We start from the raw sequence: 23,283 nt of genomic DNA on the forward strand, positions 1-23,283 counted from the left end.
TTTTTAACAACAGATTTGATTCAAGCTAGTACCTAAACGTATTCCAATGCGTTGTGGGTTGGATGTAGTGGAATGTCACCTGCATTTCTTTTGTACTTTCAAGGTACCAAGAACAGTAATATACATAAAGCCTTTGGAGGAATCTTGGGTTAGGGGAGCTCATTCAGAGCCTCTTGTCAGTGTGCTGATGAATCTTACCCTAACTCAGTAGTTCTCAGCTGGGGTTGATTCCCCCTACCTTGGGGGTCATTTGGCAATGTCTGGAGACAAATTTGTCATTAACTGGGCAGGTCCCATTGGCATCTAGTGGATAGAGACCAGGGATGTTGCTAAACATCCTACAACAGAATTACCCAGCTTAAAATATCAGTGCTGTTGAGAAATCTGCTCTAACTTGCCCTTGTAGTGTCAGTGCATCCCAGGGTTCTGGACTAAGCTCTTCTCACTTTGTACTTCCGTGAGCAATCAGTCTTACAGCTTTATCTACACTCGTGGGTTCTAGACGTACATGTCCAGCCTCAGCCTCTTTCTAAGCCGAAGACTGCCATGTATCCACCTGTCTAGTATGTGGCTCTTCCCATGTGGCAGCGTATACGAACCTGGACTCATCGTACCTACAACCCTGGTTTTCCCTATTGTAGCAAATAGTACCATGATCTACCCACTCAAAGCCATAAATCTCATTACTTCAAGCTCCTCTTCCCTCCCCTCTTCAAATCCAGTGACTCTCCTAATACTTCCAATAATACCACATGCATACAGTCTTGGCTCGTCCTCTGCATTGCCACTAATTGAGTAAAGGATGTTACACGTTCTTGCTTGGATTACTGCAATAGTTTTCTAACAATTGGTCTTCCTGTTTTTGCTCCTATCACATACCCTTGGCTCTTGCCATACCAGACTGTTTACAGTGTCAGAATAGGTCTTGGGACCTAATGCCACAGTAGATGTTTTTCAGGGGCCTGCAGTGCTCTTCCTCCTTGGTTAACTTGTGCTCATATTTTAATCTGAGATATCATTTAAAAGGTTCTTGATTTCCAGTGCCTGAGCTTCCACCATCTCTTATTTAGATGTCTGTAATAGCTTCCTTATTTGTCTCCTTGCCTCTGTTCTTGCACCTCTCCAACCTAGAAGAGTACTACCTTGCTGGACTTTTTTTCAGTAGCTCCCCCAGGCCCTGCATGATCTGACCCTTGCTAATCTTTCCAGCTATGATTCCCTCTTATTATATTCCAGCTATACTGGCTTTTTAAAATCTCCTCAGCACCATTTCCTGCCTCAGAGCCATTGCACACATTTACTCCTCTGCCTAGAATATTTCTCCTCCCTGCTTTTTGCATAACTTTGCTTCTCAATTTTTAGGTTCTCATCACTGTAGAAAATTCTTCCCTCAGCTCCCTAAGTTGCAAGCCTGTCTCTATTACTGGTTTACCCTGTTTATTTTTCATAATTATATAATTAAATGTGTCATGCCCACTCAAATGTGAAATGTCCATTTTGTAACGCACTAATTTCCTTGGGTTATAGTATAGTGACTGACACTAGCTGCTTAAAATGTGCTGCTGAATGAAAAATAATGTCTTAGTGCTCTTTCAAAATAATGAGGAATGCTGGAGTCAGTAAAATGGTGAGGGTACAGAAGTCATCTTGAAGTCACCAAAGTCTTTCTTTATCTTGCTCTCCAGGAATTCCTGAGGGAGAAAGAATGTTTACTGATTGTCTTCTAAATGACCACTTCCAGGCTTGCCTGCAGGTCACTGGAATGCCTCTGGGCTCAAATGAAATTATTTTATGATGTATTCCCTGTTCATTTAATTGGCCATTTTAAACTGAGTAGAGGGGTCAGAGGATTAAAGAACTCATAGGGTTCACAAACAGTTCACAAAGAAACCTTAGGTATCAAATTGAGCACAGATTCTTTAATTGAGTAGTAACAGTATTGTTAGCATAAGGGAAAATAATGGTTCATGTATTTTTTTTTAAACTTTATTTTGTATTGGGGTGTAGCTGATTATTGATGCTTTTGAATTGTGTTGGAGAAGACTTTGAGTCCCTTGGACTGCAAGGAGATCAAATCAGTCCTAAAGGAAATCAGTCCTGAATATCCATTGGAAGAACTGATGCTGAAACTGAAACTCCAATAATTTAGCCACCTGATGCGAAGAACTGACTCATTTGAAAAGCCCTGATGCTGGGAAAGATGGAAGGTGGGAGGAGAAGGGGATGACAGAGGATAAGATGGTTGGATGGCATCACTGACTCGATGGACATGAGTTTGAGTAAGCTCCAGGAGTTGGTGATGGACAGGGAAGCCTGGCATGCTGCAGCCCATGGGATCACAAAGAGTCGCACACAACAGAGCAACTGAACTGATAGCCGATTACCAATGTTGTGACAGTTTCAGGTGAACACAGAAGGAACTCAGCTATACATATATGTGTATCTATTCTCTCCCCAAACCCCCTCATCCATGATGCCACATAACATTGAGCAGAGTTCTGTGTACAATAGGTCCTTGTTGGTTATACATTTTAAACATTGTGGTGTTTACAGGTTCATGTATCTTTGCTAGCAATATGGTAGCTTTTAGAAACCTGTGTCCCTAAGTTTCCCCTTTTAGAAACTGTGTCCCTAAGTTTCCCATTTCAGATGAGCAATTTCTGGGCAAATGTATTAAGGCTAGTTCTGCAGATTCCTGGGATGGAAGTATAATAGCTGGAATGAACAGAAATAATGACTGGCACATGTGTGGTCTGACAAAGGATTTGTATGCAGTTTTAGGATGTCTGCGAGTTATGGTTTGATTCCAGTTTGGGGATTCTGACTTTACAGGGGCAAAGGGATAGAATATGCAATTCAGGGCTTGTCAGGAAATCTAAGATACATGGTAGCTATAAGCACAGAATAAAATGTTAACTAGTCCTCTTAGTTTGAAGTCTATATTGCTGTAGAAATAGGAGTAGATGAATTTTACCCTTATACTTTTAAGAACAGATATCCTAAGATATCCCTGGTGGCTCAGACAGTAAAGTGTCTGCCTGCAGTGTGGGAGACCCGGGTTTGATCCCTGGGTTGGGAAGATCCCCTGGAGAAGGAAATGGCAACCCACTCCAGTATTCTTGCCTGGAGAATCCCATGGATGGAGGAGCCGGATAGATTATAGTCCACGGGGTCGCAAAGAGTTGGACACGACTGAGCGACTTCACTCACTCATCCTAAGCCATTTACATAAAATGAATTATCGGAAATACTTTAGAATTTGGATATTTGGTTCAAAGAATTTCCTTATTGACCCATTCAATCACTTCAAATTTGGTAAAGTTTCCTAATACGTACCATTTACTTTTCTATCTTAGAAAGTTGATCCTATTTATTTTTTGATGGCTAAGGATCTCCTGCAGTTCCAGGTCATGAGCCATCAGTAATTCTTATTTTGGCTGTAGATATTATAAAAATTTTGGATTAAATATATTCTAATTTTGAACTTGAAGGAAGGGACAGAGTTTATTTTTATTACCAGCCACAATGCCTGGCATAAATTACATACCAGTGCATATCTACTGAAATAAAATTTATTTAATTTTAAACTTCTCTGGTCTTCTGACTAACCTACAGTGTCGTACTTTCCAGTACTAATTGAACTAAATGTACATCTCATAAATAGTAATTCAATATATGTTTATATTTAACATAAAGGAGAAATTCACCTTTAAAAACATCCAGTGGGAAATAATTCTAAATTATCTAAATGTCCGAAGGTAGGGAATATGGATGTGTTATTGCTTGAGAGAGTACTCTGAAGCATTAAAAGTCATGTTTTTGAACACACTAGTAACATTAAGCATCAGAAAGAAATACACCAAAGTATACATAATGGTTATCTCTGGATGACTGAACTGAGGATGATTTTAATCTTTTTATATTTTTCAATTTTTCTTCAGCAAAGCCTGTCTTTCTCTACTAATCAGATAAAGACTCAGAAAATTGTGTTTAATCTAGGTTAATCAAATGTAAAGCTGTTGGTGAAATACCAGAATATCCTGTAAGAATGTATTTTTAGGATAATGTGAAAGACTTTTAACTAAAAATCTGAAGTAATCAAGTTTTTGTCAGATTGGTAGAGAAGTTTGTTTCTAATTATTACAGGTCCCAGTTTCTCAAGATAGCAACATGGAGGACCCTTTAGCCTACTTTTCACAATTCTTGTGGCGTTTTAAACTTTATTGCAAAAACCATAAGAAAGTTAATTATAAATTAATTGGGTGTCATAACTTGTTATCTTCATGTATGTGACATGTTTAGTTGGCCAGAGGTATGTAACTGTTACCTGTTTCTGGCTTCCCCTATGACCTTGGCTGAATTTATACAAATGCTGTTGTATGCTGTTATCACACTGTGTGCTAGATGGGGTAATTCACGGTGTTTGCAAATTCATACCTAAGGAGACCCTTGGCCCTCCATCACCAAACTAAAATATGGAGTCATACTGCATTTCTCATTGTTTCATTACTAGGTTGCTTACTGAAGGTATTACCCAAGCAACAGCCTTGAGTCAGGGGGTACAGGCACTTGGCCCAGGGGTGGCCTGTTATGTGAAATGGTAAAGTAGAGAATTTCAAGTTGTTTCTGGAAGGTCAAGTTGTCTAGGCTTCTGCAGTTATCCTTGTAGTGAAGGTGGCTGCCAGATTAGTGCTACCTTCTGTGCCACTCAGTAAACATTTGCTGAGGCTCTCCTACTTCCCAAAGAGTTTGCCCAGTGCTGGGGCTACAGAATGAATGAAACAGGTGCTCTGCCTTAAAGGAGCCTGTGTTCCAGTGGAAACACAAGCAGGTCCACTTCCCCCAGCATTTATATGCTAGATACTGTTAGATACTGTTCAGTTCAGTTCAGTTCAGTTCATTCGCTCAGTTGTGTCCGACTCTTTGCGACCCCATGAATCGCAGCACGCCAGGCCTCCCTGTCCATCACCAACTCCTGGAGTTCACCCAAACTCATGTCCATCGAGTCGGTGATGCCATCCAGCCATTTCATCCTCTGTCGTCCCCTTCTCCTCCTGCCCCCAAACCCTCCCAGCATCAGTCTTTTCCAATGAGTCAACTCTGCATGAGGTGGCCAAAGTACTGGAGTTTCAGCTTCAGCATCATTCCCTCCAAAGAAATCCCAGGGCTGATCTCCTTCAGAATGGACTGGTTGGATCTCCTTGCAGTCCAAGGGACTCTCAAGAGTCTTCTCCAACACCACAGTTCAAAAGCATCAATTCTTTGGCGCTCAGCCTTCTTCACAGTCCAACTCTCACATCCATACATGACCACAGGAAAAACCATAGCCTTGACTAGACGAACCTTTGTTGGCAAAGTAATGTCTCTGCTTTTGAATATGCTATCTAGGTTGGTCATAACTTTCCTTCCAAGGAGTAAGCATCTTTTAATTTCATGGCTGCAGTCACCATCTGCAGTAATTGTGGAGCCCAAAAAAACAAAGTCTGACACTGTTTCCACTGTTTCCCCATCTATTTGCCATGAAGTGATGGGACCGGATGCCATGATCTTCGTTTTCTGAATGTTGAGCTTTAAGCCAACTTTTTCACTCTCCACTTTCACTTTCATCAAGAGGCTTTTTAGTTCCTCTTCACTTTCTGCCATAAGGGTGTTGTCATCTGCACGTCTGAGGTTATTGATATTTCTCCTGGCAATCTTGATTCCAGCTTGTGTTTCTTCCAGTCCAGCGTTTCTCATGATGTACTCTGCATAGAAGTTAAATAAGCAGGGTGATAATATACAGCTTTGATGTACTCCTTTTCCTATTTGGAACCACTCTGTTGTTCCATGTCCAGTTCTAACTGTTGCTTCCTGACCTGCATACAGGTTTCTCAAGAGGCAGGTCAGGTGGTCTGGTATTCCCATCTCTTTCAGAATTTTCCACAGTTTATTGTGAAATCTCTAATTCTCATGCAACAAATGTTTACTGTGTGTCAACTGTGCCATGTTCTGGGAATGAAGGGGAAAAAGGCAGCCAGTGGAACGCTCATGTACTGCTGCTGCTGCTAAGTCGCTTTAGTCGTGTCCGACTCTATGTGACTCCATAGTCGGCAGCCCACTAGGCTCCCCCATCCCTGGGATTGTCCAGGCGAGAACACTGGAGTGGGTTGCCACTTCCTTCTGCATGCTAATGTACTACCTGACTAAATTCTAGTTCAGAGAGGTTAGGTAATGTGGCCACGATCACAGAGGTAATAATAATTGTTATCATTTAGTCGCTCAGTCGTATTGGACTCTTTTGAACCTCATGGACTGTAGCCTGCCAGGCTCCTATATCCATGGGATTTTCCAGGCAAGAATACTGGAGTGGTTGCCATTTCCTTCTCCAGGGGATCTTCCCCACCCAGGGACGGAACCCATGTCTCCTGCACTGCAGACATTCTTTACTGTGGAGCCACTGGTGAAACCATGGTACTAATAAGAGCCATTGTTTATTGATTACACGTTTCCCCAGTGGTTAAGAATCTGCCTGCAATGCTGGAGACTTTCAGGAGATGTCGATTTGATCCTTGGGAGTAGAAGATCCCTTGGAGAAGAAAATGGTGATCGACTCCATATTCTTACCTGAGAAATCCCATAGACAGAGGAGCCTGGTGAGCTACTGTCCATGGGGTCGCAAACAAGAGGGACATAACTGAGAGACTAAACAACAACAACAACAAAATTGATTACATGGGCACTGTGCCTGAGAACATAATATATTATGTATGTTGTCTTCTCTAAAACAGTCTGGTGTGGCAGGTGGTATCCTCATTGTATAGCGAATGCTGAGGCTTAGATGACTAGTAAGTGACAGCAAGGATTTGAACTTAACTAAATTTGTCTAACTCCAAATTCTGTGGTTTTAAGCATGATGTTATATTGTATAATATCTCTTCCTCTTCAGGGAGTAGTAGTAATAGCTACTCTTTGTCACGTATTTATATCAGTACTATGTGGCAGGTGTTTATAGAGTTATATTCTCTTTGATTCTTACAATCACCTTGGAAGGTAGTTGAAACTGAGCTGCAAGGAGTCAGATAACCTGCCCAGCTGGTGAGTAAGAAGACAGAATCAGATCTGTGTGGCTCTTTCCATGGTACTGCCGTTCTTCCTCCCTTTCTAATAGTTGATTCTGGTAATTTCTGTTTGACAAACTCACCCTGACTTATTTGTAATTCCTTTTGAGATGAAGCCCAACATACCCTTGGAATTCTGGATCTGGCCTTGCTTTTGAACTGTGTCAGTCAGTTATTAACAACTGTAAACAGGCCTTTCGTTTCTTGTGGTGACATTCCAGTGCTTGCTCTACAGGCTGCGGCTGTTAAGGCTTCCCCTCTCTCCCTGAGACCTCATCACCCACATGGGCTCTGTGCAGGCCTTATCTTATCTCCCATAACATGAGAAGAGGGGTGTCCAGCAGAAGCCTCTCATATGCACCGGTTGAATTTCACTACAGCTGGTCTCTGCATCTCCTCTCGTGACCCCTCCTCACCTGTATTTCTGTCTGCATCCCTTTTTCTCCTCTGTCTCCCCTCCACACACACACTGGGACCTTCTTTGAGCACTACCACAGCTCAAAAATTTTTTTTACTTGACACATAATAATTTTCTTTAGCTGCCATCATTTTCTTGTCTCTTTAGACTAATAAACTTCTAAGTGTTTAGATCTGCTATCTCTTTTCTCCTTCCTCTAAAGCAGGTTACAAAACAGTATGTTATATCAAATTCCATTTTTATAAAACAAATTACTTATCTATTAATATTTGCAAAGAAGTATCTAGAAGCATACTCCTAAATGATGTCAGGCTATCTCTGGGTGGTCGATTTTAGGTGAAGATTTTTATCTTTATTTCTACTCTTCTGTAGTTAATACATATTACCTACGTAAGCAGATAAAGGAGAAAAATAACTTTTCCTATTTATTAAAATAGTACATGTTCATTATACAAACATTATAAATTACAGAACAGAATAAAAAGCCAAATTACTTGCAATTCTACAGCTCAGAGTTAATCACTTAATATTTTGGGGTCTTACTATTTAGCTCATGTATATATAGATATACATTTGTAATACTGGGATTATATCACAATTTTGTAAACTTGATTTTTCCATGTTATGTTTTTGTGCAACACGTAGTTTAGATGTCTGCATAATATGACACAGATATTAATACCATGACTTACTTAACTATTCTATTATTGTACATTTGTGTTGTTTTGAATTTTTTAATTTTACAATTTAGTTAGAAGAGTTCTATCTAAACTTCTGATTATTTACAGTAGATGCCCAGGATTGGGAGTTAAAGGGTATGAATTCAGGCTTCTGCAGCATATTGTCAAATTAATTTCCAGGGAGGTTGGGCCACTTTGTTTCTTCCAGCAATATCTGTTAACTACAGTGTGTTGCTTCTGTGAGAGAGCAGTAGAGACACTTTAATTGCATCTGTCTGTTTCTCCTGCTAAGGCAGGGATCCTGCGTTCATCAATATCCAATAATGCTTAGTGTATAGAAGGAATGCAAACATTTATTGAATTAATATTGTCTTTTAAAAAATTCCTGCCAGTTAATCTCAACTTTTTTCGGTGCTTGCTTTTTACAAAAATTTTCAGTTTAGTTTACATATCACAGAATTCACTCATCTTAAGTGGAACTCACTGCAGTGTTCTTGCCTGGAGAATCCCACGGACAGAGAAGCCTGGCAGGCTACAGTCCATGGGGTCGCAAAAAGTTAGACATGACTGAAGTGACTGAGGACACACAGTAAATTTTTACAATTGTGCAATCATTACCACAATTTAAATTTAGAACACTTTCATCTCTCCATCTGCCCCTCCTCTCCCTGTGCTTGTTTGTATTCATTTTCTACTTTTTCCTGGAACCTAGGCAGCCACTGATCTGTTTCATGGCTCTATAATTTTGCCTTTTCTAGAAATTTCATATAATGGAATTACGTAGTCTTTGGTGTCTGGCTTCTTTCATGTAAAATGATATTTTTTTGGATTCATCTGTGTTGCTGCATGTATTAATAGTTCTTTTGTTTATTGAGGTATAACTGACAGAATAAATTGCTTATACTTAAAGTGTACGATTAGTAAGTTCTGACTTTTGTTTACATCTATAAAACATCATATCGAGATCATGAAAATATCCCTCCCTCCCATGAAAGTTTCCTCCTGCCCCTTTGTAATTACTTTTGCCTTACCAAGGTAACCACTGATTTACTGTCATTATAGATTAGAATGCATTTTCTAGAATTTTCCATAAATGGAATCATACAAGATTGGAATATATTTTTGTCTAGCTTCTTCCACTTCACTTACAATTCATCCATGTTGTGTTAGTCAATAGTTCATTCTATTGCTGAAGAGCATTCCATTATATGGATATACTGTATTTTGGTTATTAATCTACCAGTTTAGTGGATATCTGGATTATTTTCACTTTGGGGCTACTATGAATAGTGCAGCTATAAACATTCATGTACAAGTCTTTGGGTGAACATTTTTCTTGGGTAGATTCCTAGGAGTGGAATTGCTGATTCATATGACAAATGTTTGTTCAACTTTTTAAGAAACTGCCAAACATTTCCAAAGAGGCTACATAATTTTACATACACATCAATCCAATATATGAGGGTTCCAGCTTCTTCACAGCATTGCCAACTGGTGGTTTTAGTTGTTCTAGTGGCTGTGTATGTATCTCATTGTGGTTTTAATTTACATTTTCCTAATGACTAGTGATATAGAGCATCTTTTCATGTATCTATTTGCTGTTGGAACCTCTAATGTAGTTATTGTTTAACCAAATTTTTGTCCATTTAAAAAATTAGGTTGCCTTTTTTATTAGTGAGTTGTAAGTTCTTTATATATTCTGGATGGAGTCCTTAACAGGATGTTTTGGAAATATTTCCCCCCAATGTGTCTTTTTCATTTTCTTAGTGGTGTCTTTAAAGAGCAATACTTTTTAATTTTGAAAGAAGTCCAATGTATCAATATTTTATTGCTCTTGCATAACTCAGGGTCACAAAGATTTTCTCCTGTGTTTTATTCTAAAAACTTTAGGATTTCAACTCTTATATTTATTGAGATTATTATTATTATTTTGGCTGCACTGTGCAGCTCGAAGGATCTCAGTAGACAACCAGGGAATTTGAGATACTTATAAAAATAAGTATACAAAAGTATATGGTGTGAGATATGGATTGAGGTTTTCTTTCTTTTTTTTTTTTTGCAGAAGGATGTCCAATTATTTCAGGTTCATTTCGGAAAAGACTACCCTTTCTCCTTTGGTTGAAAATTAATTGGTCGTATGTATGAGCATCTATTTCTAGAGTGTTTCATTGGTTGTGCATACTTACCAATTCTGGGACTTCCCTCATGGCTTAGATGGTAAAGAAACTGCCTGCAATGCAGGAGGAGATCCAGGTTTGATCCCTGGGTTGGGAAGATCCCCTGGAGAAGGGAATGGCTATAGACTCCAGTATTCTTGCCTGGAGAATTCCACAGAGGAGCCTGGTGGGCTACAGTCCGTGGAGGTCACAAAGAATTGAACGTGACTGAGTGACTAACACACACATACTTATCAATTCTACACTGCCTTGATGGTTGTTTGCTTTCTAATAAGTTTTGAAATCAGGTAGCCTAAGTTCTTCAACTTCGTTCTTTTAAAAAAGTGTTTGCTAGTGCACTGGGACGACCCAGAGGGGAGGGAGGAGGGAGGAGGGTTCAGGATGGGGAACACATGTATACCTGTGGCGGATTCATTTTGATATTTGGCAAAACTAATACAATTATGTAAAGTTTAAAAATAAAATAAAAAAAAAAAAAAAAAAAATAAAGCTAAAAAAAAAAAAAGTGTTTGGCTATTCTAGGTATTTTGCATTTCCATATAAATTTTAGGATCAGTTTGCCAGTTTTAACGAAAGCCTGTAGGGATTTTGATAGGAGTGGGTTAAATCTTTACATCAATTTGGGGAGAACTGACATTTTAAAAATACTGAGCTTTCTATTATTATTTGAATCTTCCTTAATTTTTCTCAACACTATTTTGCAGTTTTCAGTGTGCAAGTATGTTCTTTTGTTATATTTGTGTGTTCTTTTGTTACATTTATTATACATATATAAAAGTGTGTTCTTTTGTTATATTTATTCCTAAGTATTTTTCTTTTTGATGCTGTTGTGAATAATTATTTTATTTGTATTTCTCTATTTGATTGTTCATTACTAGTACATGGAAATACAACTGACTTTTATATTCTGATTTTGTATTCTGAAGAAAAATGAAAGTGTTAGTTGCTCAGCCATGTCCGACTCTTTGTGACCTCATGGACTGTAGCCCACCAGGCTCCTCTGTCCTTGGAATTCTCCAGGCAAGAATACTGGGATTGGTTGCCATTCCCTTCTCCAGGGGATCTTCCCGACCCAGGGATCGAACCCATGTCTCCCACATTTCAGGCAAATTCTTTACCATCTGAGCCACCAGGGAAGCTGAGACCTTGCTAATGAATTTATTAGTTCTGGTAGCTTTTATGCAGATTTCTTCATATTTTCTACTTAAAGTATATATAACCTAGGTATAGATTACTTCTTTCTTTGCAGTCTGAATACTTTTAATGTTTTTTTTTTTTCCTTGTCTTAATGCACAGGATAGGACCCTCATTACAATGTTGATTAGAAATGGGGAGGAACAGAAGCCTATTTTCCTTGCTCTGGATCTTAATGGGAAGGCATTCAGTTTTTCGCCATAAGTATAATGTAAATAATGTAATTATAGATGTCTTCTATCAGGTTAAGAAAGTTCCTTTCTATCCTTACTTGGGTAAGAGATATTTTGAATGGATGTTGGATTTTGTCAAATGGCTTTTTTTGTGTCTATGGAAATGATCATGTGCTTTTTGTCCTGTGTTGTATTAATATGGTTTATTATATTAGTAGATTTTCAGATGTTAAGATGGCCTTCCATTCCTGGGGTAAACCTACTTATAGTGTATAATCTTTTTTATATGTTGCTGGATTTGATAATTTTAATATTTTGTAAAAAGTTTTATATTGATTTCATAAGGGATATTGGTATCTTTGTCTGGCTTTGGTATCAGGGTAATACCAGCTTTCTAAAATTAGTTTTGAAGTGTCCCCTCCTATTATTTTCTGAAAATATTAATGAAAGATTGGTATTATTTTTTTCCTTTAAATGTATGAACCATTTGGACCTAGACTTTTCTTTTGGGGAGAACTTAATAACTTATTTAGTGTCTTGATATGGCCTATCCTGATTTTCCATTTCTTCTTGAGCTGTTTTCTTTTTTTAATAGATATAATTAAATTTATTTGAGTTGATTTTGGTAATTTGAGTTTTTAGATGATTTTGTCCCATGTCATCTAAGATGTGAAACTTACTGAGATTAAGCTGTTCATAATACTCCTTTATAAGTATATCTATAGTGATGTATCCTCCTTTATCCTGATTTTAATTTATTCCTTTCTCTCTTTATCTAAAGCTTTCTATTTTAAAATATTTTTAAAGAACCAACTTTTGATTTCATAAATTCTTTCATAGTATTTTCCTATTTTCTATTTCATGGATTTCTACTCTGATCTTTATTATATCCTTCTTCCTACTTATTTTGGGTCTGATTGGTTCTTACTTGTTAGCTTAAGATGGAAGCTTATCTTACTGATGTTAGAACTTTCTGGGTCATAAATATTCCTTTAAGCACTGCTTTAATTGCACCCCACACATGGATTTTCATATCATCTTTTATTTTCATTTGTTTCAGGACAACATCAAATTTCCCTGCAGTATCTCCTTTGACCCATGTGTCTTTAGAAATGTGTTATTTAATCTCTAAACATTTTGGGGTTCCTAGATTTCCTTCTGTCATTAATCTGTAATTTTATCCTATTATGATCAGACAACATACTTTATTTGAATTTATTGAATCTTTTTTTTTCACCTAACATATGGTCTTTCCTGAAGAAGTTCCATGTGCGTTTGAGAAAAATGTATATTTTGCTACTGTTTTGTAGAGTACATATGCTGGTTAGATCAAATACACTGTGTTGTTCAAGTCTTCTGTGTCTTTAGTAATTGTCTCTACTAGCATCAACTACTGTAAGAGAAGTGTTGAAATCTTAAACTATTAATTGTTGAATTGTTTGACAATTTTTGTTTTATGTATTTCGAGGCTGTTGTTAGGTAAAAATAGCATTTAAAATAGTTATATCTGGCTACTACATTTTACCTTCTGGTGAAGTGGGAATTTTCATTGTTATTTCCTGGTGAAATTTCTATCTTTTGATGTTTTAGAACTGGTTAACAGTCATGTTCTTAACTACTGATTCTGAAGATCCCAATAATGAAAGAACATTATTGATGACCCAACCCTATGCCTTTTGATTGTGATGTCCAATTTGTCACTTTTAAAATATACTCAAACCTATAATTCCCTTATAAATTTCTCCCATCATTTTTTTGCATTTAAAGTATTTATTTACATGCAGGTATTAGCTTAATATGTACTTTTTTCAGTCTGCAGAGAGTCAACATTTTACTGACTAGACTTCTTGACACAGTGTCATAAGTCTTCAGTTTTGGCATGGATCCTATACGGAGTTTAATTACTATAGCTTTGGATTATGCATCCCCTGTGCCCTACCATACCTTTGATTCTTTTCAGAACTCACTTTAGTTCTTTTGTATTTATTGTTCAATATGAGTTTCAGAATTAGTTGATCAAGTTCTATAACATATTTGGGGGGATTATATACAATTTTAACATGGAGAATGATCTTTGTAATTTTTAGTGAAATTTTATATTTTTGTCATATATATTTTCAAGTAACGTTTTTTGTTGCTATCACAAATAGGATTTTCTCCCTATTATATTTTTAGCTAGTTATTTCTGGGCTATGGGATTAATACCCTTTACCCATTAAGGAGGTGTTCTTTTTAAGTTTGCTTAGTTTCATTTTCTCCAAATTAGAAAATATATTTTATCACATGCCTTCAAAGAATCAGTCTATATTTTCTTTTCTTTTCTTTCTCCTTTAATCTGTTAATGACAGATTTTGTAAAGTTGAACCACTTGCACTTTTGGGATAAAATCAACTTACTTATGATGTATTCTTTTGATGTATTCTTTTATACATGTTGGTAGATTTGACAAGTTAATCTGTATTTCAGTTTTAATATCTGTAAAACAGGGATAAAGCATCTACAAGATACGAGTTTTGTGATTAAAATGAATTAAAATATTTAGAATAGTGCTTGGCACAGTATGCTTTCTGGTTGTGTATGTATAAATTAATAGATTTATTTTTTGTTTGAAATACAGTTGTTTAACTTCTTTTCATGTACTTTATTTGGGTCTATTTTGTCATCCTTTTTCATGCATATTGAGATGACAGCCTAATTTATTTCTTTCTACAGATTACAACTTTTCCCGTGTTTATATCCTACATATCTTAATAAATATAATGCTTTTATTGCCTGGTTCTAAAAAAAACCCTGTAATTGGTTTTTTGATCTTCTCTGTAGCTTAACAGTTATTTTAAGATATATTTAATTTTTCAAAATGTTTTTTTTAACTTTCCAGATATGTGTGTTTTTGTTGTTGTTGCTAATTTCATAAGTAACAAATATGGCCTATATGTTAGTAGTTTTTAAAAATGTGATATTCTTCATGCCTTAATAAGTAGGCACTGTATTGTGATGGCTCCATATTTGTCGGGTATCAAATCTATTTTTGAGTACCCCTATGAATGTTTACTAATTCTATATTATGAATTTTTTGTCCTATTTGATTTGTTGGGTTTTATATGACTATGGGATTGTCAAGTTTTCTTTTGTATTTCTATCAGATTTGCTTTTTGTATTGCTTAAAGTTGGTGACTTGTTTTCACGGCCAACTGCTGAAATACTGATGTTTCTTTTAAAGCTTTCTACTTGTCTCATAAACATTACTGTACCTGATTTCCTCTTATTTACTGTTTATTTGACTGTTGCCTCTGCGTTAGGTATGAATCTAAAGAATAGTGTACAGTTGGATTTTTAATCCCTTCTGAGTTTTGTGATTCATACTATATCTGGACTTATTTTGTCTATTTATTTTGTACTGTCTTTGTCTTTTTGTCTCCTTTATACTGTAGTGAACATCTGCTATTCCTTTACCAGCATGCGTTTCCCCTTTTTTGACCGTCATGTTCAAATTTCCCAAATTTTCCTTGAGAAAACATGTGGTTTGGATGAACTTGAACTTCTGTCCAAGCTAATTTCTAGGTCTGACTCCTTCTAGAGCTGGTTCAGGGACTAGACCCAAAATAAGCCAATTACAGCCAAACAAGTCCTGGGCTTTTGTAGAATCTGGTGGGAAAGGGACTTGCTCTTTTATTTGAATGTAAAGCTATCATTTTGCCACCACATACTAAAAATTTGCTGAAGAGTGAAAGAATGAAAGAAAAGCATTACCTAAGAGATTAAAGAGAGACAATCTAAGTCTCTGAAGTCAGTACTAGCTCCGGACTTTTCAGTTCTTTAAGCCCACAATTTCTTTTTTGCTAAGGCTTTGCTTTCCCTTTATGCCAATGTGAGTTAAAGTCACTTCTTACCAAAAGAATACTGGTTAAACACACTTGTCTTTTAGTAGACTGAGTTTTCTATATACAGATTTTCCAGTTAAATAGTCTACTGTCTTTTTCTGAAAATGATTAGAAAGTTTTCCATTTAATATTTACTTTTAGTGATTTTCCTTAAAAAATTTAAGACATTTTAACTCTATAGTTATCATTATAAAAATATAAATTTATCAGTGTCTGTATTCTCCACTTTAATAAAGATTCACCCTGACCTTTTACTATCTGTTAATGGTATCTATAAAAATTCTAAGGATGCTATGCTATGCTAAGTCACTTTAGTCGTGTCCGACTCTGTGCGACCCCATAGACGGCAGCTCACCAGGCTCCCCCGTCCCTGGGGTTCTCCAGGCAAGAACACTGGAGTGGGTTGTCATTTCCTTCTCCAATGCATGAAAGTGAAAAGTGAAAGTGAAGTCGCTCAGTCGTGTCCAACTCTTAGCGACCCAATGGATTGCAGCCTAACAGGTTCCTCCATCCATGGGATTTTCCAAGCAAGAGTACTGGAGTGGGGTGCCATTGCCTTCTCCGAATTCTAAGGATAAATTTTGCTAATTTTGTTCTTGCTTATATCCCACTATTCCTCTAGGATATATTTACCTTGTTGCTGAAGAAAACCCTTTAATATTTCTTTCAAAGTTTGTCTGTGGGTGGTAAACATTTTTGCATCTCTTGATGTCTAAAAATGTCTTCATCTATCCTTTGCATTTAAATAGGAACAGAATTCAAGGTTCAAAGTTGTTTTTAAATAAATGCTGTTTTCTTTTTGTGTTTATATTATGGGCATTTTTTTTTTCTCTCTAGTAGCTTTCCAGTTCTATCTTTTTATGTACTGAGATTTCACTCTAGTACAGGAATTGGGAAACTGCAATCTGTGGTCCAAATCTGTCTCACCACCTGTTTTGGTATAATAGCCCATGAATTGTTTTACCTTTTTAAATTTAAAAAAAAAAAAAAAATCAAAGAATACTTCATGACGTTAAAATGATCTGAACTTAGTATCTTAGTGTCTGTTAAAAATTTTATTGGAACACAGCCACATTCATTTGCTTACATATTAGGGCTACTTTCCCAACCCAGTGGCAGAGCCAAGTAATTGTGACAGAGATTGCAAAGCCTAAAATATTTATTACCTGGCCAGAAAAAATTAGCTGACTTCTGTTTCTGTTTATATTTTTATTTGTTTTAATAGCTAAAATTCTGGGAATTATCTGGCTATTATTTCTACTGGTTTCTACAGGAATTTCTTACTCCTGTATTACAATCAATATTATAGATAAAAATTTTTTCAGATGTGTCCATTCTGTTATCACATCACCCAATGATTGTGTTTTCTTTCATTTAAAATTTTATCTGTCTAAAAATAGACAGACTTCTCTGGTGGTCTAGTAGTTGAGACTCTGAGCTTCCACTGCAGGGGGCATGAGTTTGATCCCTGGCTGGGGAACTAAGATCCTGCATGCCACACAGTAGAGCCAATAAAAGCAAATAGTAAATATACCCATCTTGATGTCTAGTTCTGATTGCTGTAATGAGTCCAGGGTTAAAAGTTCTTTCATTTGCTGAGTATTTTGTTGGTTGATATTTGTCTCCTTTACCGTGTACTGTTGGCCCTGCACTGGCTGCTCAGGAGACAGCAGTGTGGACCTGCTGGCACTTTAAGTGAGAACAGGGGGATGGATGGTCCATGCATGTCTGAGGTTATTGATACTTCTGGCAATCTTGATTCCAGCTTGTGCTTCAGCCTGGGATTTTGCATGATTTACTCTGCATATAAGTTAAATAAACAGGGTGACAATATACAGCCTTGACGTGCTTTTCAGATGTGTCCAGGAGAAATATCAATAACCTCAGATATGCAGATGACACCACTCTTATGGCAGAAAGCCAAGAGGAACTAAAGAGTCTCTTGATGAAAGTAAAAGAGGAGAGTGAAAAAATTGGCTTAAAACTCAACATTCAAAAAATGAAGATCATGGCATCTGGTCCCATCACTTCATGGCAAATAGATGGATGGGGAAACAATGGAGACAGTGACAGACTTTATTTTCTTGGGCTCCAAAATTACTGCAGATGGTGACTGCAGCCATGAAATTAAAAGACGCTTGCTTCTTGGAAGAAAAGCTATAACCAACCTAGACAGCATATTGAAAAGCAGAGACATTACTTTGCCAACAAAGGTGTGTACAGTCAAAGCTATGATTTTTCCAGTGGTCATGTATGGATGTGAGAGTTGGACCATAAAGAAAGCTGAGCACCAAAGAATTGATGCTTTTGAACTGTGGTGTTGGAGAAGACTCTTGAGAGTCTCTTGGACTGCAAGGAGATCCAACCAGTCCATTCTGAAGGAGATCAGCCTTGGGATTTCTTTGGAAGGAATGATGCTAAAGCTGAAACTCCAATACTTTGGCCACCTGATGAGAAGACTCACTGGAAAAGACCCTGATGCTGGGAAAGATTGAAGGCAGGAGGAGAAGGGGACAATAGAGGATGAGATGGTTGGATGGCATCACCAACTCAATGGACATGAGTTTGAGCAAGCTCTGGGAGTTGGTGATGGACAGGGAAGCCTTGCATGCTGCAGTCCCTGGGGTTGAAAAGGGTTGGACACGACTGAGTGGCTGAACTGAATGGGGCCATGCTGCTCCAAGATTCCATTTTTACTGCTTTTGTCTTTCCTTTAAGAGTAGGATGGGATGTATAGGGTTCAACCTACCTGGATTGAACCTCCCTTTTGCTCTTGTTTTCAGTCATATTAAGGTATGGATCATCTTTAAGTACTGCTCCCTTATCTGTGGCAATTATCTTTCTCATCTTCTGGCAGAGAACCTAAGCTCTGGCTCCCTCTTCAATCTGATTCCATCTGCTGTCCTGTTAGTCCACTGAAAGCTTCACTTCTTACTTCAGGTGATACTCTGTATTTCTTATTTTTATATGGCATGAGAGACTGAAAACTACAGGATGCTTTGTTTACCACCTTGAAATGAGAAGCTACTCTATATTATTGTAATACTTTTGGGAAGTCTACTGAAGTTTTGTTTGTGGCCTAATATATATTTTGTAAATAGTCTCTGGACAATACACCACAAAAATATTTTCAGGGAATAATTTCCTATGGATGCAACTAACAGGTTTCAAGTTCTCCTTTTCTTTCCTTTTGGAGTTTCTGCTCCAAAAATTTGATGTTATCAGGACAGCTTTTTGGGCGTGGTTGTTTTTTTTTTTTTAAGTCTATTTGGCTGCTATGGGTCTTAGTTGCAGCACGTGGATCTGTAGTTGCAGGATCTTTTTTATTTTCAGTTGTGGCACAGTGGGTCTTAGTTGCAGCATGCAGGATCTAGTTCCCAGACCAGGAATTGAACCCAGGCCCCTGGCACTGGGATTGTGGAGTGTTAACCACTGGACCACCAGGGAGGTCATTGTTTAGTCTTTTTAAATTCAGCTTTTGTTACCATTCTATAATGGAATTGTTTTATTTTTATAAGTGAGTTTGTTTCACTTACATTCACTGATCAAAAAGTATTTATTTTAGTTCTGTCATCTTTATGCTGCATGGTGTGTGTTTTTCTTTTTTGTGCACACGTTTTCTGATTGAATTAGAATATTTAGAGATTGGCTTTGGTTTTTCAAGTGTTTACTTTAATTAATAGTCTTAAACCTCAACTTGACTTACTAGCTGTAGAGGGAGCCATTGAGGACCTGCTAACGAAACTTACACACGTTTCTTCCTCCACTCTACATCCCACTTTGAGTTATATTATTTTTTCCAGAATGCTATGTTCTGACCCTATCCTTTATGTTTAAGTGGACTGAACACTCATTGTTATTTCTTTTCCACCATGGTCGCTCCATTTCTGGGATCCTTATTTTGGCTCATCTCTGTTTTATGATTATGCCCTTTTTAAACAAGAGCTCATGGGTGCTTTATTCCTTTCAGTTTTTAGAAAATTCCCATTTGTGTTCTCATGCTTGAATGTCATCTTGGGTTAGTATAAAACTTTAGGGTATAGAATTTCTTTCTCTGAGGGAGAGATAAATATTGCTTCATGATCTTTTCCGGTATTCATTTTTCCTGTGGCAGTCTGTGAGGCAAGGTTGATATTTTTTCCCCTCTTACCTGGTGACATACATTTTTAAAAAGCTGAAAAAGTCCCCCAAATAATCTTTGAATTCTGTTAACTTCACCACACATTTGTGGGGCCAATCATTAACATACGGTGTGACTTCTGACCTTTCAGACTCAGGTCTTCTTTTATTTCAAAAAAACTTTTTATTATCTTTGAATTTTTTTTCTACTTCATTTGTTCTATTGTCTAGTATGTATAAGTTAGATCCCTTTTGTTTTCCTTACATATACCTAATTTTCTTTCTGATAACTTTATTTTGTTCTTTTCTGTTTCACTAGATCTTTTAAGGCCTTTTTTCATATTCCTATTTTTTTCTTGATGGTCAATAATTATACACCCAAAAAATGAATTTTTAATGGTTAAATGGGATTGAACTGTGTATATGTATGATAATTTTATTAATCTTATTACCTAGATTGTCTTTAGGTTTCACTATTATAAACATCTGCACATGTTCTTGAGAGAAGTGATAATTGCTTCATAAGATCAGTACTTACCCCAGTTCCTAACTAATGAAGCTCACTGACAAAGAATTAAGTCATGCCTGTGAATAGAGCTGCTCCTTTGGGTTTTGATGATGTTGTCATCTCCTGGTCCTTTTAGGCCTACGGGTGATATGGCTCCCCACCATTGCTAATTCTGGGTATCTGTGTCATTTCATATTGGCTTCTCCAAAATCCTCCTATGTATTTGTAAGTTTGCTATCTGTTTGCTGTGTGTGTGTGTGTGTTTGTGTGTGCTCAGTTGTGTCACACTCTTTGCGGCCCCATGGATTGTAGCCTGCCAGGCTCCACTGTTCATGTAAGTTTCCAGGCAAGAACACTGGAGCGGGTTGCCATTTCCTACTCCAGGAGATCTTCCCAACCCAGGAATCTAACCCGCATCTCTTGTGTCTCCTGTACTGGCAGGAAGATTCTTTACCACTGTGCCACCTGGGAAGCCCTATCTGTTAGCTACACCCTAGAAATTTATCCCACAGATGTATAAAATGACATATATAAAAGATTATTCACTGTAACCTTATATCTCTTAATATTTCACTATTTTCACTATAATGTCTGTGAATAGAGGAATATAAGATAATGGTGTAACTATACAGTGGAATATTATGCAGTTATAAAAAACTTAGCACATTCACTGAATATATTTATGGAATAATCTCCAATTTATTGATTTGTTTTTCTTCCAATATTCAGTTCTTCTTTTACTAATTTTTTCATACACTCAGGGATCCCCAGATATTTATGCTGCCTCATTTATACCTCAATGATCATAAAATACAAGTATTTAGTTCACCATGCTGTTCTCCCAAGCTTTGTTGTTACTGTTTTTAGATTTATTGAAGTTTGATACAAAAAACTGGACACACTTAGTGAATATATCTTGATGATTTTGGAATATGCATATATCTGTCATATCATCACTACAGCCAAGGCACTAAATATATCCATTACTTCCAGACATTTCCTTGTGTTCTTTTTTTTTTTTCTTTTGTAGGAACACTTAACATAAGATCTATCTTCTTAATATATTTTAAACCACACAATACCATATTTTAACTATAGATACTGTGTTGTACAGCAGGTTTCCAGAACTTATCTTATGTAACAGAAACTGTATAAAAAGTGTGGAAAAAGTGGAGAACCAAATAGTATGCTACCATATGTGTAAGAGAAAAAAATAAAAAAATGTATATGTGTATTTGCTTTTATACACATATGTATAACGAGAGAGTGTGAGAATGGGAGGGAACAGGATGGAGCATCCTTGGAAAGGCACATGAAGTGATAACAGTGGTTGTTTCTGGGGAGAACTGAGTAGCAGGAAACTTACTATTCTTTAATTTGAATATTAAGTGAGTATACTGCCTATTCAAAAAAGTATTACATTAATAAATGAGGATTGATTGAGAGCCTTACAGAAACAGTGACTATAAAGGAACTGCTAAAGAAATCACTAGAAGGTGAAAACAGCCAACAAAGTACAGTTACTAAATGTTCTAAGTAGTAAAAGTCTTGGATAATTTAATTTCTTACCATGGTCCCTTAGTAGAAGTTAACTTCTTCTTCAGAGTTGAATGCACAAAACCATGTCTGATAAAGGTTTGTTTTGATGATCATAATGGTCTTTATTATTTAAAAGAGCTTCAGTTCTCCTGTGTTTATAGGGCTTACTAACATCCCTAACAGAGCAGTATGACTGCACAGTGATCTCCATTTTCAGTAAAAGGTACAACTTCTTTAAAGGAAATGGCACATGAGAAGACTTTTCATAAAATCAGTGAAGGGAAGAGAATACTGCCGGAGGAATATTCACTCAACTAAAATTGGGTTAAAATCACTCATTTTTATGATATGACAAAAATCTTGATTTTTTTAAAGGTGATCCTAATGTGGTTACCCCTGTTAAAAAAGACACAGGGAAACTTACTCACCCTTCCTGGAACTGTGCTTGGGCAGACTCCTCTGCTACAAGGGTCTCATACTCTTCAGCAGCAAACCTGTCCCAGTCGGAGGGCTCAGGACTGTCATTCTCAACATCCTGATTGGGAAGGGGATGGCCACAGGAAACAGAATCAAAAACAAAAATTGGAGATAGGTCATCACAAATTTTTACATCCTGAAAAAACCTATGTGAAAAATGTTTTATTTGACCCCATGGACTATACAGTTCATGGAATTCTCCAGGCAAGAATACTGGAATGGGTAGCCTTTCTCTTCTCCATGGGATCTTCCCAACCCAGAGATTGAACCCAGGTCTCCCACATTGCAGGTGGATTCTTTACCAGCTGAGCCACCAGGGAAGTCCAAGAATACTGGAGTGGGTAGCCTATCTCTTCTCCAGTGGATCTTCCCAACCCAGGAATTGAACTGGGGTTTCCTGCATTACAGGCTAATTCTTTACCAACTGAGCTATCAGGGAAGCTCTAAACATTAAAGAGGTACTAAAGTCACACTCCTAAACTGAATCTACACCTTGAATCACAAAATTATTAAGTACTCTTCATTAGCTGGACTGTTTGGGTCTAGATTCTTCAGCCTTATAATCAGAGACTTTTCTCTAGCCCCTTCTCCTCTCGCACTTGGCAAAGCAGCGATCTGGAGTGACCTGTGGTTTGCATATGCCCACCTGAAATGTGGCTTCCCTGGTGGCTCACATGGTAATGAATCTGCCTGCAATGCAGGCGACCTGGGTTCGACCTCTGGGTTGGGAAAATCCTCTGGAGAAAGAAATGGCAACCTATTCCAGTATTCTTTTTTTTTTTTTCAATTTATTTTTTAATTGAAGGATAATTGCTTTACAGAATTTTGTTGTTTTCTGTCAAACCTCAACTTGAATCAGCCATATACCGGTCCACTATTCTTGCCTGGAGAATTCCATGGACAGAGGCTACAGTCCATGGGGTCACAAAGAGTCAGACACAACTGAGCGGCTTAAACTTAACCTGAAATATACCATCCCTTCCTCCAGTGAATTTTTATTGCTTCCTTCACAGCCAGCTT

General features: G+C 37.2%; 1 protein-coding gene across 6 annotated transcripts in view; it reads right to left on the reverse strand.

Annotated features, from left to right (window-relative positions):
• Positions 1-23,283, reverse strand: part of PPP2R3A (protein phosphatase 2 regulatory subunit B''alpha) — a 233,752-nt gene that overhangs the window by 4,400 nt on the left and 206,069 nt on the right. For 5 of the 6 annotated variants that reach the window (XM_070375954.1, XM_070375969.1, XM_070375959.1 and 2 more), the window contains one exon: positions 22,215-22,321. In XM_070375954.1, coding sequence (XP_070232055.1) covers positions 22,215-22,321 — 107 coding nt within the window. Of the gene's footprint in view, positions 1-5,051; positions 5,745-22,214; positions 22,322-23,283 lie in introns of those variants that run through there. The other variant, XM_070375962.1, reaches the window with a different exon arrangement.

Source organism: Bos mutus, chromosome 1 (assembly GCF_027580195.1).
Source record: "Bos mutus isolate GX-2022 chromosome 1, NWIPB_WYAK_1.1, whole genome shotgun sequence".
In the NCBI taxonomy this organism is placed as follows: Eukaryota; Metazoa; Chordata; class Mammalia; order Artiodactyla; family Bovidae; genus Bos; species Bos mutus.